Source organism: Poeciliopsis prolifica, unplaced genomic scaffold (assembly GCF_027474105.1).
Source record: "Poeciliopsis prolifica strain line A6 unplaced genomic scaffold, Auburn_PproV2 SCAFFOLD028, whole genome shotgun sequence".
Lineage (NCBI taxonomy): Eukaryota > Metazoa > Chordata > Actinopteri > Cyprinodontiformes > Poeciliidae > Poeciliopsis > Poeciliopsis prolifica.
In genome coordinates, this window is record NW_026562403.1 from 3,628,664 (window position 1) to 3,643,413 (window position 14,750).

General features: G+C 38.9%; 2 protein-coding genes across 4 annotated transcripts in view; both read left to right on the plus strand.

Annotated features, from left to right (window-relative positions):
• The window catches only part of ssbp2a (single stranded DNA binding protein 2a), a 50,053-nt gene extending 41,489 nt beyond the window's left edge, over positions 1–8,564 (plus strand). Inside the window, exons 5-17 of one of the 3 annotated variants that reach the window (XM_055048931.1) lie at positions 761–850; positions 2,224–2,283; positions 3,187–3,253; positions 4,007–4,077; positions 4,155–4,222; positions 4,861–4,909; positions 4,987–5,022; positions 5,115–5,169; positions 5,246–5,316; positions 5,430–5,508; positions 5,616–5,644; positions 5,725–5,823; positions 6,670–8,564. In XM_055048931.1, coding sequence (XP_054904906.1) covers positions 761–850; positions 2,224–2,283; positions 3,187–3,253; positions 4,007–4,077; positions 4,155–4,222; positions 4,861–4,909; positions 4,987–5,022; positions 5,115–5,169; positions 5,246–5,316; positions 5,430–5,508; positions 5,616–5,644; positions 5,725–5,823; positions 6,670–6,702 — 807 coding nt within the window. In that variant the 3' untranslated portion in view covers positions 6,703–8,564. The remainder of the gene's footprint in view (positions 1–760; positions 851–2,223; positions 2,284–3,186; positions 3,254–4,006; positions 4,078–4,154; positions 4,223–4,860; positions 4,910–4,986; positions 5,023–5,114; positions 5,170–5,245; positions 5,317–5,429; positions 5,509–5,615; positions 5,645–5,724; positions 5,824–6,669) is intronic. The other 2 variants (XM_055048932.1, XM_055048933.1) reach the window with 2 other exon arrangements.
• A 925-nt stretch (positions 8,565–9,489) lies between these two features.
• On the plus strand, positions 9,490–13,711 carry LOC129371990 (uncharacterized). Its single transcript, XM_055048934.1, has 6 exons — positions 9,490–9,623; positions 12,683–12,825; positions 12,926–12,990; positions 13,072–13,206; positions 13,311–13,409; positions 13,491–13,711. The coding sequence occupies exons 1-6, from the start codon at positions 9,519–9,521 to the stop codon at positions 13,553–13,555; spliced, it is 612 nt and encodes a 203-aa protein (XP_054904909.1). The 5' UTR covers positions 9,490–9,518; the 3' UTR covers positions 13,556–13,711.
• Positions 13,712–14,750: the final 1,039 nt, after the last annotated feature.

The following is a 14,750-nucleotide window of genomic DNA, read 5'->3' on the forward strand; positions in this document are numbered from 1 at the left end:
AGACGCCATACGTTGTCATCTAGACAGTTGTGAATTTTGCCTGCAACTCTGCCTAGACGTCTGGATGTTTCCTGTCCTGAACTCCTGAATAGGACGGGCGAGAGGCCAGGACATGGTGGTAGCACGGAGTTAGTAGCACAATACCACAGGAAGCAGTCGGGAGGCTCTGCTGAAATAATCCAGCGCCACCCGTCTGGGACAAGCACAACAACACACACAAAAAATTACAATGTACAAAAATAAACCTGGGCCTCCATCGCTGGGCACCGGTAGAAACAGGAAACACCCCATTAAGGGACAGACAGCAGGAAAGCTATAGAAGACACCCATTTTGAAAATTTCATTTGATATTTGGTGCCTTTCATTTCAAAATACTTGTGAAATATCAGAGTTGGGATATCCAAATAATTAACTGAGAAAATCTTTGCTCTTGAGATGAATAAATATTATTAGGCTTACGAGTCTTTTGAGAGAAGGACCTTCATTTTAACATCATTTTAAAGTCTTGGCACAGATTTTCTGCTGGAGTTGGGGCTGAACTTTGACCAGAACATTCTATGACTTGAATATTATTTAATATAAACCATTCCACTGTAGGGTTGGGGTTTATATGTTTATGTCTATATGGCACTGCTGAAAGATTACCTTTCACCCCAATCCAGGTGTACATACATACTTTTGCAATACACAGTAGTTTTCAATCGATGTGTGGCCAGAAAGGTGCCTTAAGACTCAGTTTTTGTATGTTTGAACCGTTTAGAGCGCTGCTGCAGCTCCCAGCCCTGTCCTAGGGAACCTTCCCCCAGGAGAGAGCATGCCAGTGGGGCCGGTTCCTCCAGGATTTTTTCAGGTGTGCAACGTACACATTTACACACACACAGTCCTGTTTTGTTTTGTTTTTTAGTTAACATGACATTTGGGATTTCTAGATCTTTAAAATAAATTGGTAGCCAATTTTTTTTTTTTTTTTTTTTTTTTGTCTGTCTTCAAAAATTACTCCTAGAAAAACATAAGAATTATAATTTTTTGTGAGTCATTTGCTCATGCTGGTCCCCCCACAGGATGCTGCCCTGGGCTGTTGCCCATGTCACCCATATCAGAACTCACCACTGATCCTGTAGAGTGACGAGGCAACAACTCATCATTTGTTTCAGTGCATACATGCATTAAGTACATTTTTTTCAGAATGATACTCTTAAAGGAGGAAATACCTCAACAGCAAACAAGGCATTTCAGAAAGTGCAGAACAACTGCTGTGAAAGAAAACGTCTCCCAATGGTGCAGTTTGTGGGATTTGTAGTTTTCTTAATCTTTCGTGGCACTAAACACAAAGGGCTTTTATAGTCTCAGTTTCTGTATGTGTAAGCTAACCCACATGATGAAAAGAAAAATGGTCTACTACCTCTCTAAAGTCCAGGTAGTAAGTACTTGCAGAGCAGTGCTTCATGTCAGCTCTGGCTTACTCTACGCTCCCCGATTGATTATCCGTCATTATCAGTCAAATTCAGATGACAGCTTCAGACATCCAGATCAATAGCCTTTGCAATATATTTTCCACTCCTGCATTTAAAAAATCAAACATGAGTCTGGACAGAAGAAGAGTTTGGTATTGTAGGAAAGGATTTCTTAAGATTTATTAGTTTCAAAAAGGCTATCATATCTATACCGTGCTTCAATGTACAGTGTTATCAAACATATTTCAGATTTGATCTGCACTCACTTTCAATGATTCATCCTGATCAAAGAAAGAGGACTACTGCCCTCTAGTGGAACATTGCAGCAGTGCTTCCCCCCCACACTGCAGGCAGGCCTTTTTGACCAAGCTGAAGTTAACTTGACAGCAACAGCATTGCTGCTGTCTGTGTAACTTCTGTGAAATCCCACTCTAAGTTGCAAAATGACAAGGCGCCGACAAAAACTGCCAAAACCTTAACAGTTAACAAATGCATTAACATTGTCAAAAATCATCAGACTTTGTTGCCTAGGACTTTTTAGGCAAATTTGTTCCAATAAATTTGTTGGCTTCCCATTTTTCCATAAGAAAGTAGCCAAAAATAACTCACTGAGTTGGTCTGTATGTATTATCTATATTGTCTTCTATCTGTATTAATTCCAAAATCATCCTCTTGCTTGACAACTCAAGCTGTTTGTTTTAGGTTATCCTGATGGTTGTTTTGTTGAAAATCTGACACACTCATGCTTCATATGCCTCCTGTTTTCTAGCCCTTCATGTCACCTCGATACCCTGGAGGACCCAGGCCGCCCCTCAGGCTACCCAATCAGGTGAGGGCTGCTCTGACACTCACAGTTCCAGGCCTATAGCAAAAGTTTTTCATACCTATTCAACTTTTTCACATTTTGACACATCACAAGATAGACCAACACAGAGTAGTGGGGAAAAAAAGTGAAGGAAATAAATATTTAATTTTTCAGTTCATTTCATCTGCAAGTCTTTTTTGGTACGTCTCCATCAGCATGTTGCATCTAGAACTGATATTTTTCTTCACAAAACATCTCAAACTATGCCGGGATGAATGGAAAGTGTCACTTCTTAAGGCTGCGTACAGATTCTCTGTGGGTTTGGGTCTAGATTTTGACCAGGCCACTGTGGGACCAAAGAGCACAGAGAGAAGGAGGAGGTTCAAACAGCTGCATCCAGTTGTCATAATGGGTGAAGGTCAGAGCCCCAAACTCAATGTCTGTATGATCCGGCTTTCTGGCCATGCTTTCTAACAGCGATTTAAAGAGGAGCAAAAAAAGCAATTTGGCTGGATTAGCAGTGGTTGCCAACAAATGGTGGTGTCATCCAGGACATGTAACTGTGGAATACCATCTCTGCTGCCAGATATTAAGATGTTGGCTGCCAGTAATCATGTTTTGTCACTAATGTTAGAAAACATTAGTGAACTTTGAGACATTCACAGAACAGTTACATTAAACTGAGATTAATTTACATACAGATTAATTAGTTACTATTTAACTAATATGACTTCTGAACACAATGGCTGAACTGGATTTTATTTAGATGTATCAGGCTGTATAAATATGCATGACTCACTTTTCAGGGTAAAGAAGAAAAAAAGTGGAGATGTTAACACTTGTGCAAGCCACTGGATGATTGAAACAAGAAGTCTCTGGTGCATTTCTGATGATGAGACTGATTTGTGGATGTTGTCCTCTCTCCAGGGCCTTGGAGGAGTTCCAGGTAGCCAGCCTATGTTACCTACTGGGATGGACCCCACAAGGCAGCAAGGTCCCAACTATTACAATACACCGAGCTAGCATGACTTCACTTTTCTGTTCCAGTGTCTTCTTTGAGATCAATGCTTGATAGAAGTGTTGACATGGGAGTGAAACTCAAAGCTTACGGACTAAGTTTATAACGATCAGTCATTGTAGCTCCAAAACAAAACAGATTTTAATCCAGCAGGAAAATTATAATCTCTATGGAGAGAATGGCTGAACTGGATTTTATTGTGAAATTGCAAAACCCAAATCACCTGAAATTCTAGCAAATGATCAAATACAATTTTAAAAATCAGAATAAAAGGTTTGACAAAGCTAAAAGCTTGCTTGACTTCAAAAAAATGATGAAAAGTGAGACTCCTGCATTGGTAAGCAATTTTTTGTCATCAGAGTCAGCTTGGTTGCATAATTATGTCTTTGATCACTGGAGAGCAAAATTGGCTCTCATAGAGCTCGCTGTGCAAAAAGAGTTTTATACAGGGCTGTCAGATATAGGCTGAATTTCAAATATGAAATTTTCCAAATCTCTTGGAAGATTTATTCAAATTTACTGGATTGAATAACATCAACCAAGCCGCTTTTTCATCTTTATTTTAAGGAGCAAATGTAAAATACGTATGATGACGTTCTGGTGTTTTGACAAAGAGATTTTGCAGTTTAGTAGTACATGATTGCTGAAAATGGTTCTGATCTGATAAACCTGTTAACCTTCAGTCCAAAGTGTCAAATTAACACTGACTGTGTGGTGTTCATGTTTCAGGGCATCCAAGCATGGGAGGACCGATGCAGAGGATGACTCCACCTAGAGGAATGGTACCTCTGGGGCCCCAGGTATGGACAAATCATCAAATGAGGATCTACACAAAGCAATGTGTTTTTGAGTGTTTGTATTTTTCTTTGCTCTTAAGAACTATGGAGGTGGGATGAGACCCCCGCTGAATGCTTTGGTTGGTCCTGGGATGCCTGGTATGAGCATGTGAGTGATGGACACATCATCATGTAATACTAGTAGAAAATGTATTCCAACATCCTGAACTTGTTCTCAATTTGTGCCATTAAAACAGCAAAACTTTATGTATTTTATTTTAATTTTACAAACTAGACAAACACAACGTTGTCAGAGTATTTTCCTATCTGCTTCTATCAGATAGGCCATTATGTTGGTCTCTCCCATACAGTTCCAATAAAATAAATTGTAGCTTGTGTTGTGGAATGTGGCAAAATGTGCAAAGCTATGGGTACTGGCATAAAAGTAGCACTGTGGTGCTCCAGCATCTTGGTCTGCATTTCAAACCGTAAATTAAATGACACATTCTCTCAGTTAAAGAGCAAAACAAATGTCAGATATCCTAAATCTGTCCCCACACTCAGACTTTTACTCTTTTCTCCGGTTATTTACTGTGGACCCAGAAGTTGGCTTTCCACTATTTTATCTTCTTTTGTCAAAGTTTTTTTTCTTTTGGGTTTTTTTTTTTTTTTTTTGCCTTTTTGCCTTTTTGTTCCCACCACCTTTTCTTCTGGCATCAGAACGTGTTGTTGTTGCCAACTCTGACCAGAAACAGCAAGGCCTGCATAAAAGCAGCATACCGATGTGATTGTGTGTCTGTGTTGCAGGGGACATGGAGGTGGGAGACCCTGGCCAAATCCTCCAAATTCAAACTCTGTAAGTCCTCAAACAAAAAGGCCTTAAAAAATTCTGACTTCATCACTTTGATTTTCTTCTTCTCCGTTTTTTCCCAGACTCCCTACTCATCTGCATCCCCAGGCAGCTATGTGGTATGTATGACAGATATAAAACTGTGCCGCACTCTTTGTATGGCCTGGTGGTTGGTAATTTATACAATAAAAAACTAAACTTTTAATTCCAGGGACCTCCAGGAGGAGGCGGTGCACCTGGAACCCCAATAATGCCGAGTCCAGCAGGTGAGCCTTGCATCCATCTTTTCATGTCTGTATGTTGAAGATCTTTCCCTTTACATTTCTTTCTTTGCTCTGTTAGACTCAACTAACTCTGGTGACAACATGTACACCATAATAAACACCGTCCCTCCTGGTGGAAGCCGGCCGAATGTGAGACCTTTTCATCTCTTTGCTCTACAGAATGTGATCTGTTAGAAGAATGAGGTCAGATCTTGATGTGTGTGTTTTGCTGCTTCTGTCTCTCCTGCATGAACGCGGCTCAGTTCCCAATGGGAGGCGGGAGCGACGGTCCACTGGGAGGAATGGCAGGGATGGAGCCACATCATATGAACGGATCTTTAGGTAAAAGAACAAGCAATATGTATATTTTGCACATTTGTGATCATGTTTGCTCCTGATGCGTCACATAAAATCCGTGCAGAGTTGTGATAGACTGCTCTGTGTTTCAGGGTCCAGCGACATGGACAGTCTCTCTAAGGTTAGTAAAGCACTCGAGGTGCTTTCTTCCTCCAACTCATGAAGTCACAGTTTTCTTTAAACATGTTTTACTCCTCACAGAACTCTCCTGGTAACCTAAGTATGAGCAACCAACCAGGGACACCCAGAGAGGACGGAGAGATGGGAGGAAACTTCCTTAATCCATTTCAGAATGAAAGCGTAAGTTATTTATTGTTCAGGAGATTTTATTCATATGTTTCAGAAAAGTTGAGAGTAACTTTATTTTTTTCCTGAACAAAATTCCATCAGTTTTCAAAGATGTTGTTTTTACTTGCTACACCGAGGCTATAAACAATGAATTTTTGTACAATCTATTGCTGGCTGCCTAGCAGTCTCACAGCGATGGCAAAGATCCACAAAGCAACTTTGAATCACAAACACGATGTGTCACTTTGATTTGCTGACATTAGTATCGATAGAAACAAACTTTCTCTTTTTCCAAGCTCAGCGACTCCTGACCTTAGCTTTCAGGTTGGCATGGAGAAAGTTTGTTCTGGAAGAAAAAACAGTTCAAGCCTCCTGAACACCTCACATTTTCTGATGCTATTGAAATTGAAAACTTTAAGGAGTTTTATTTATTTCTACGTGATAAACCAACACAAAGCTGTGCATGATTTCAAAGTGGAAGAAATAAAGATTCATGGTTTCATTTTTGTGTGACCGTGACCTTTACATTATGAAAGGTCACATTCATTTGAGGCCTTCACAGAAATGTTGCATATGTATATTATTTTTTTGAGAGATAGAGAGACAGAAATACCAGAATGTGGCTCTGGTATTTCCTTTCATTTTTTTCATTTCTAAGGTATTCTTTTATTTCCACGCCCTAAGTATGTGCTACTTTGAATTGACCAGTCAAGTACAATTCATACATAACACAAATTTGTAATTGTAAAATGATACAATGCAAAATGATATCGTGTCACACTGTATCATGTGACTGGCTTCTTGTTACACATGAATGCAACATTCACACTTCTCTTGTCTTTCCTCGTCTCCTTTCAGCAGTATTCTCCAAACATGACAATGAGCGTGTGAAGACTCAGAAAGCAGGTTTTTCTCAGTCGCTCACAAACCTGTCTTTGGGGAAATCCAGATGAAGCAGAGAGACACGATTTGACATCATTTAGGCCAGTGACTCGTCGTCCGCCATAGCTGCCCCCTGACCTCCAGGCGCCCGTTACCCCAAAACCTCCGTGGTTTCTGCCCATGTCTCTTCTTTTCTGTTTCTTCAAAGTGGTGACTCTGCTACATTCAGCAGTTCTTCCTCTTACAACTATGAAACTGTGCAAAGGAAACCAACTGAATCAAGCAAGAGGAGAACTCTTTGTATATTTACATCCGATGTGTATGGAGCAGTATATGCACATCCAACAGGTGACTGATAGAATACATTCTACTGAAGATCATTGAAAACAAACCACAGTATCCAGAATGTTGTTTTTATTTTAATTTATCTAATTGTTAAACATATTTTCAGTTTTTTTAATGATAAATTCTGTTTTTTATTACAACATAAATGCAAACCCACTGCAGTCGCAAGCCTCTTAGCCTTATTTCAGTCTTTTGCAATTATTTAAGACACTTTTTCACCACCTGTGGTTGTCTACAGCGTTGCATCATTTTATTTATTTGTGCTTTGAAGAAATGTTTTGAATATTTTCTGAACTCAACCACAAATATGGCCCACATCATTCCGTTTGTCTCGCCAACACAGGTAAAATAAGAAAATATTACAATCAGCAATTATCCAATTTTTAATTTCAACACAGAATATAATTTTGCAACAACAATCAGTCACTATTGAAACAAAAGACCTTTACTTTTTATTTTATTTTATTTTTTTTTATATCCACTTGACCTTTGTGTAACGTTTGATTAATTCATCTGTAAGAGAAAAAAAAGATAACTTGGAAGAGCAGCAACAATAATTGATTATCGTTTTCAGGCAATACTACTGTGCAGTTAGAAAGTTGTCACTTGATTTCCAAGCAAGGGGAATTGGCCTCTTTCTGTATTTAACTGAAAATCATTGTTGTGATGTAACCCATGAGCTGTTTGCTCAAAGTGTTGGACTTTGGGCTCTGTTCACAGCATACCTGCAATACAACATTTCAACAAGAGTTAGTGAGAACCTATACTGTCTTTTCTTCATGGGAAAGCAATCAGAACTTGCATATGTTTTGTGGATTCTCTGACCTCTTCCACTTTTCATACTGCTTCACAGTATTCCTGCGTCCACATCCTGGATCCGCGAAATGCACAGCGGGTCTAATCCTCTGTATTCAGCTGAGACACAAATGAATGGCAAATCTCAATCTCAGAACGCACTGACGACTCCTAAATAATTGTCATCCGGTTAAACTGTGATTTTAATATGATTTTAAAATGTGATTTGGTACAGAAAGCTAAAAGCTTCTTTTGACTCATTAAATAAAAAATAATAAAAAAATTACTTTCCAGTGCCCATGATTGCCACTATGTACAAAGGTCAGTATTTGTGTGAACATGTTCCTTTCCATGCTTCAACATGTACAGGTCACAAATGTAGCTCCTCTCTCTTGTATGTGTATTTGATGTAATTATTATTTGAATGTTACTCTGCAGAGAATCACTGAAGTGGGAGGAATGGACTGATAAGCCACCATCACAGCTGAAAAGAGACATTTTAATCTTATTTTGTGTGCGTGCGTGCGTGTGTGTTAGACTGAAGCCATAAAGTGGGAGTACAAGAAGATAAGTTTGTAAATTAGATTGCATTTCTGTTCTGTGACGCTATGTGGGACTTCATTTGTGATGTGTTCATTTTTCTCTTTTTTATTCTTGTATTATGTTTTTGTAAATAAGCGGAGAAGTTTCATGGGTTTCGAATTTGCTGGTATAAAGCTTCTCTTCCCTTAGTCATCTGTGTCTTTTTGTATTGGTGTGGCTGTAAGTGAATGTTTGCAGCTCTTTAGCAGAAATTATGTTCCTTCCAAGTTGTGTCGTCAAGCAAAACAATCAATCAAGTTTACTTGTATAGCACATTTCATCAACAAGGCAGTTCAAAGTGCTTTACATCTTGTCTTATTGTTGTTAAAACCTGAAAACGCCTAAAGGAAGATTTATGTCATCACAGATTTGCTGCTTGTCCCTGAGAGCAGTGATGTTTGAGAGAGCAGGAAGCTGACATGCAGTAGAATATCAGTGAGATAATAAACCTGGTCAGATAAACTGATGATGGTACCACTTTAAAATACAGGTTGATGGCGACAATAAATTTGATTGTAAATCTTGTTTCTATTTGTAAAACATGACCCAATTTTTTTAGTTTAAACACTAATGAAATGTGCAAACAAATAAAGATTTTATGGCACAGTGTACATTTGGTTTAACGAGATGCAAAGTATCAGAAGAGCAGAAAAGAAAACCATTTGAAAAAAGATATTCTGTGTCCTATGATAGAATTTTATAGCCCTCAGCTGAATTAAACAAAGTAAAACTCCTAGTTTTAAAACCAGCATGACCTGTTTTGATTATGGTCTCCACAAATTTTGCAGACTAAAAAGCAAAGTCCCATAAATGTCCATCCAACAGGCCAGTTGCAAAAGAACTCCTCATGACTGCCCTGCAAATTGTGAGCAGATATTAAACATTGTCCTCTGCACACAAATGTATAAACTAAAAGAAAAAAAGACTTAAACAAATGGGCATCTGAGTCACTGATTGTGTAACACAGTCCTATTGCTGCACAGACTTCTTACTGCCAATTCTCCTTTCTCTCTCTGTTACATAAGACGTTGTCTCCGAGTCTTTGTCCTGAAAGAGCTCAGTTGTCCTGTCCCTGCAGCACCATCCACTTTCAACTTCCCACCATGTTTGTTCAGTTTTGCTCCGCTCTGCTTGCTCTCTCCTCTCTGACCGCCGCATCTGATCCAGGCTGTGAGGAACTGATAAAACCTCTGGAGGACCGAAGCAAGGTAAGCAGTGCTTTGCACTGACAGTGTGAAGCAGAATTTAGTTGCATTTTGTTCTAAAGCCCCCATTGATGGTTCAGGTCCTGTTCAGTCTAACAATGACATCGATTTATTTCAGTTTTGGTGGGTCTCTAGTTTCATGCATTCACACAACACAAACCGTTGATTGGGGTGAAATGTCAAAATATTCTAAGATAATCTGAGTCGGAACAGAAGAAATTTCAGAATTTACTAAACTCACTGACTCACTTGTTAAAATGATCTGGTTTGAAGATGAAAATTATGTTTGTTCCCTCATTTTTAAACCAATTTTTTTTTATTGTGGAAGCTTTCCTGAACAATCACACTTTCTATTTACATCTAGATTCATGGAAAATGGATTTTCTAAGCTGCAACATCTGACAATGAAGAAGAGCTGAATTCACACAAAATCTCCAGCAGCTCCAGGTCTAAAATCTCACCCATACCTGATAGTGACGAATTCATCATGCACTATGTGGACAAAATGTAAGCTGTGATGCTTTAAAAGTTACTATGATTATTAGAATTAGTTGATTAAACAGTGATTGTCATCGAAGAGTATTATGTTACATTTTTAATGTTTATTTTCTTCTTATTTCTATTTAACAGTGAAGGAAATTGTGTTTATGGTAGTGCCAACTCCAGCACTTCAGGAAACTCTACCAAGGTGATCTGTTAGTAGGCAGCAGTGCTCTTTCGGCCATAAGCAGCAAATACTAGAGGTGCAAGAAGAAAGTTTGACCGTCCGCTCTGTCTTTTTGTTGGGAACTACCTGGAGACATGCGCTGAATGTGTCCTCTGGTCAGACGAGGCCTTGACGGAGATTAACGGCGCCGTTAGAAAAAGCAGGAACCTCTACCTCTTCAGTGAGTTTTCTGTTGTGTTGTTATTTTATTGTTTGAAATGATTTGTTTGACAAAAAACAAGCAGTTTTTTTTTTTGCGCTAGACATTGAAATGATATCCATTTTCTCCTTCCATAACCTTCAGCAAAGACAGGAAAACTGGATCCATCCGATCAAGAGACTTTGAACAAACAGGCCAAGTGTCTCAACCTCATTCCAGATTTCTATTTTCCAGAAACTACAAGTAAAATTACTTCTTTGTCTCTGTACCAAAACTGTCTTTTTCCTAATATGTAATGAGTCTTGATTTCCTTTCTATTTCAGACCTGTGTCCTGAAGAAAGTGAGCCTACTGCTGCCTCAACAAATGCAAACGCTGGAGAACAATAAAGTTTCACCTTCACTCCCTTCGTTGTTGCTGTTTCTGAAGTCTGAAATAAATCTGCTTTGATATACGTTCAGAGTTAGAGTCCTTATGCATAATTGTTTCTAGTTATGCAGAAATCTCTTGGCAGGTGCAAATCCAGCATTATGTTGTCAATGTATTCAATTGATTCCTTTTGCTCCAAATGTCTAAAAAGAAAATATTGTTTTGACTTTATTGAATCATCACTGTTAGAAACATCTAGAGGATATTTCAAGTATATATTATTCATCTTTTGGAATAAGTAAATTCTTTCACCTGCAAGTTTAATTTTACTTTAAAGCATGGGCTTTATTGTAATTAAACGTTTATCTTTTTTTTCTGAAAACAACCTTTGTCCTTGTGATTTGTTTCTGCCTTCTTTCAGCACACATGTTGAATTTACTTTCACCTACCAAGTACTTAGGAAAGAAAAAAAAAGGCTATAAAAATGGAGACATTGCATTGGTTAAACCTTCTTTAAGATCCCGTTTCCTCTGAATTGAGGCTCTGACCTGCAGTGAGTGCATTCAGTTCATCTTAATTACTTAAACGGTATTCATTTAAATGTTTTGTAAGCTGAAATGTCACTCCTGATCATGTATTCCAGACTTTATTCATCACATTAGAAACTATAACATGACTTTCAGGCCAAAAGATACTTCCGTTTACACAGCTCAACAAATGTAGGATGTAATTAAAGCCTGTATTAGAGGCATATTATTGTTTATTATTACTGGTGTTATTTAGCCTCCTTTGGTAAATCACACTAAATACAAATGTGTCCTTTTTAAATTGGTTTCTTACGAATAGTTTTAAAAAGAAATATGAGAATAAGTGACATGTCTAGATATTGGTATCAGTTTGGAAATATTAAAGCTCAGATTAAGGATTTGTTGTTTGGATCCATAGCAGCAAAAACTGTCAGCAGAATGTACAACAGCGTCTTCTTTGTTTCAGTGCAGCCAGTTTGAGTTAAAGGGACTCAGACTGACTGAACGCACAGTTCATTGAACTCATGAAATTGATGCTTGGGCTAAAATATCACTGACATGCTGCTAATGTTGTGTTTATGCAATGTTTAACCACACGAAATCTCACGAAATGGAGTTTTCAGACAGATATTGCCGGGTATTGGTTCTATGCATTTCTGAGATGGGTATGAAATATTGTTCTATTACAGAAAGATGAAATTAAACATTTCACTAAGTGACATTTTTCAAGAATAAATTAGATGAAGTCAATATGGAGAAGGGGTCCAGAAGCATTAGATCAGGTCTCTGGTGTAAACTTTAAGTGATTATATCACATTGTCCCACTTCTGTACAGCCCGCCCAAATCAAACCTCAAACCTCTCTCTCTCTGTCTCTATCTGTCTCTCTCTCTCTCTCTGTCTCTCTCTCTCTCTCTGTCTTTCTGTGTGTGCGTGCATGGGTGTGTGTTTGTGTGTGTGTGTTACGTGATCATTGTCTCCCAGTCTTGATCCAGGCCCTCCCAAAAGAGCTCAGCTGTCCTGCCCTTGCAACCACATCCACTTGACTTCCATTCAGCTTCCCACCATGTTTGTTCAGTTTTGCTTCGCGTTGCTGGCTCTCTCCTTTCTGACCGCCGCATCTGATCCAGGCTGTGATGAGCTGATTAAACCTCTGGAGGACAGAAACAAGGTAAGCAGGGCAGCAGCTGCTCAGAATCAACAAACCAACAACTGGATGATTTTACCTTAGGGGGGTTTTATTGCATCACAATGTATGTATTCCTGAAAAGTAATTCCACACTTGTTCCTTCATCTGAACAGATTTATGGAAAATGGGTTTTACATGCTGGAGCATCAGACAGCGAACAAAACCTGAATGCAAAAAAGATTGTGAACAGCTCCTGGGTTCAACTCACCACCATACCTGACAGCGATGAATTCAGTTTGCACTACATGGACAAAATGTATGTGCACTTGGAAATTCCTATTTTATCATTTCAATAATAATAATGCTTTACTAAGGTAACATTTTAAAGTGAGAGTTATCTTAATTTCCTTTGGCAGTGAGGGAAAATGTGTTTGTGGGGCCCTTAACTCCAGCACTTCAGGAAACGCGACCAAGGTGATCTGTAAGTAGATCCCTGCTGTGGCGCGTCACACCACCATCTCTCGTAGGAAAACATGTTGATGTTACGTTTCATCTGTTGCAGTTTACTATAACTCCACCACATATGAGCATATCGGGCGCTTTTTGGAGACGTGCGCTGACTGCGTCCTGTGGGTGGACGACGCGGTGGCCGAGGTGAACGGGGAGACAAGAAAAAGCAAAAACCTTTACATCTTCAGTGAGTTCCAGGTTTATTTCTTTAACAATCACAATAAAAAAAACAGATTTATCAGTTATTTGTAAACTGTAGTAATGTCCGTCTTCTCCTTTCACAAATATCAGCAAAGACAGGGAAACTGGACGCCTCCGATCTTGAGGTTTTCAAGAAACAGGCCAAGTGTCTGAACCTCTTACCTGATTTCTATTATCTGGAGACTACTGGTAAGATTCGGTCTTTCTGTCTGTTCTTAGCTGTCTGCAGCATGTAGTACTTAACACAACCTGACTTCCTTTGTGTTTCAGACCTTTGTCCTGAGGAAAGGGAACATACTACTGCCCCTGCAGAGGGACATACAGAAGAACAATAGAAGAACACAAGTGACCGTCTGCTTTCCGCCCTCGTGCCTTCTGTTCCTGAACTCTTTGGATCTAATCACGATTCACATGTGATTTCCTAGTTAACGCCCTGAAGCATAACTTGTTTTAACTGTTTGGAAATAAACTATGTAGTCTGCTGCAAACCATTCACTGCTGTCTGTTCAATGTCTTTCAAGATAAACCTCAGTGATGCATGTAAAACAGAAATTATTATGCTGATATGTTTTCTTTCACGGTAAAGAAGTTGTGAGTGGCACCTTATAGGTACCTAATCCCACCGATGAGGAAAATAATTTTGTCAGTAGAGTTTCTACCAATCTGGAAACGTCTTACATTTGATTGGACAATTTTCTCAGCTTAGACAAGTATGGACAAAGACATTTAGTGAGGACAGACTTGTTTCTCGACTTTATGCCCTGTTAAATTGTCTGAACAGTATCTGTCTATCCACCCATCCCTCAATCTGTGGGTTGCGCAAACCTATGCACAAAAACTTTTTAGGTTTTGCATTTACAGTTTTAAATTGGCAACAAAAAAGAAGTGAGAAAATGAATGGATTTTTGACATGAAAAGTGTGGGGGAACCCTGCCTGCAACAAACGACACTTCAAACTCTACAGTTCTGTCTGACTAAGCATGAAAGGACGTTGCATTGGATGATACTTTATGACAAGCCTTAATTTAAGCTTGTGAGCAAGAGGTTTCTTTTGAGTTCAATAAGCAGATTTACAGAGCAGAAAAGGAAGGACCTGCATCTTCTGTTCTTGTGTGAGAAAAGAGACAAAAGAAAAAATCATTTAATCTCTCCACTGACTTTCCATTCACCGTGGGCTTTTTTATAAAAATGTTTTTCAGTGTCCTTATCCTTCCAGCTTTTACCGTCCTTTCACACTCCAGTTATCCAGATATGCCAAGATGTGCACAAATAGTCTCCTTTTGATGACAAAACTGCAACTTGTTGGACAATTTATTCATGCAAGATTAGCCAGCAAGACAGAGTTGTGTGCTACAAAAAAAAAAAAAGAAAGGAAGAACCGTCAAAGCAGCAGTTTGGGCTTTACGAGATATAATGCTCACAAATAGAGCTTTGTAGGAGGGTCAGAGTTTAAATTTCCAAGCAGATTCTCATTGCTGTCACAAACAAGAGTCCTGAGATGCAGAAAACAGCGGAAATACGGTATTCAAA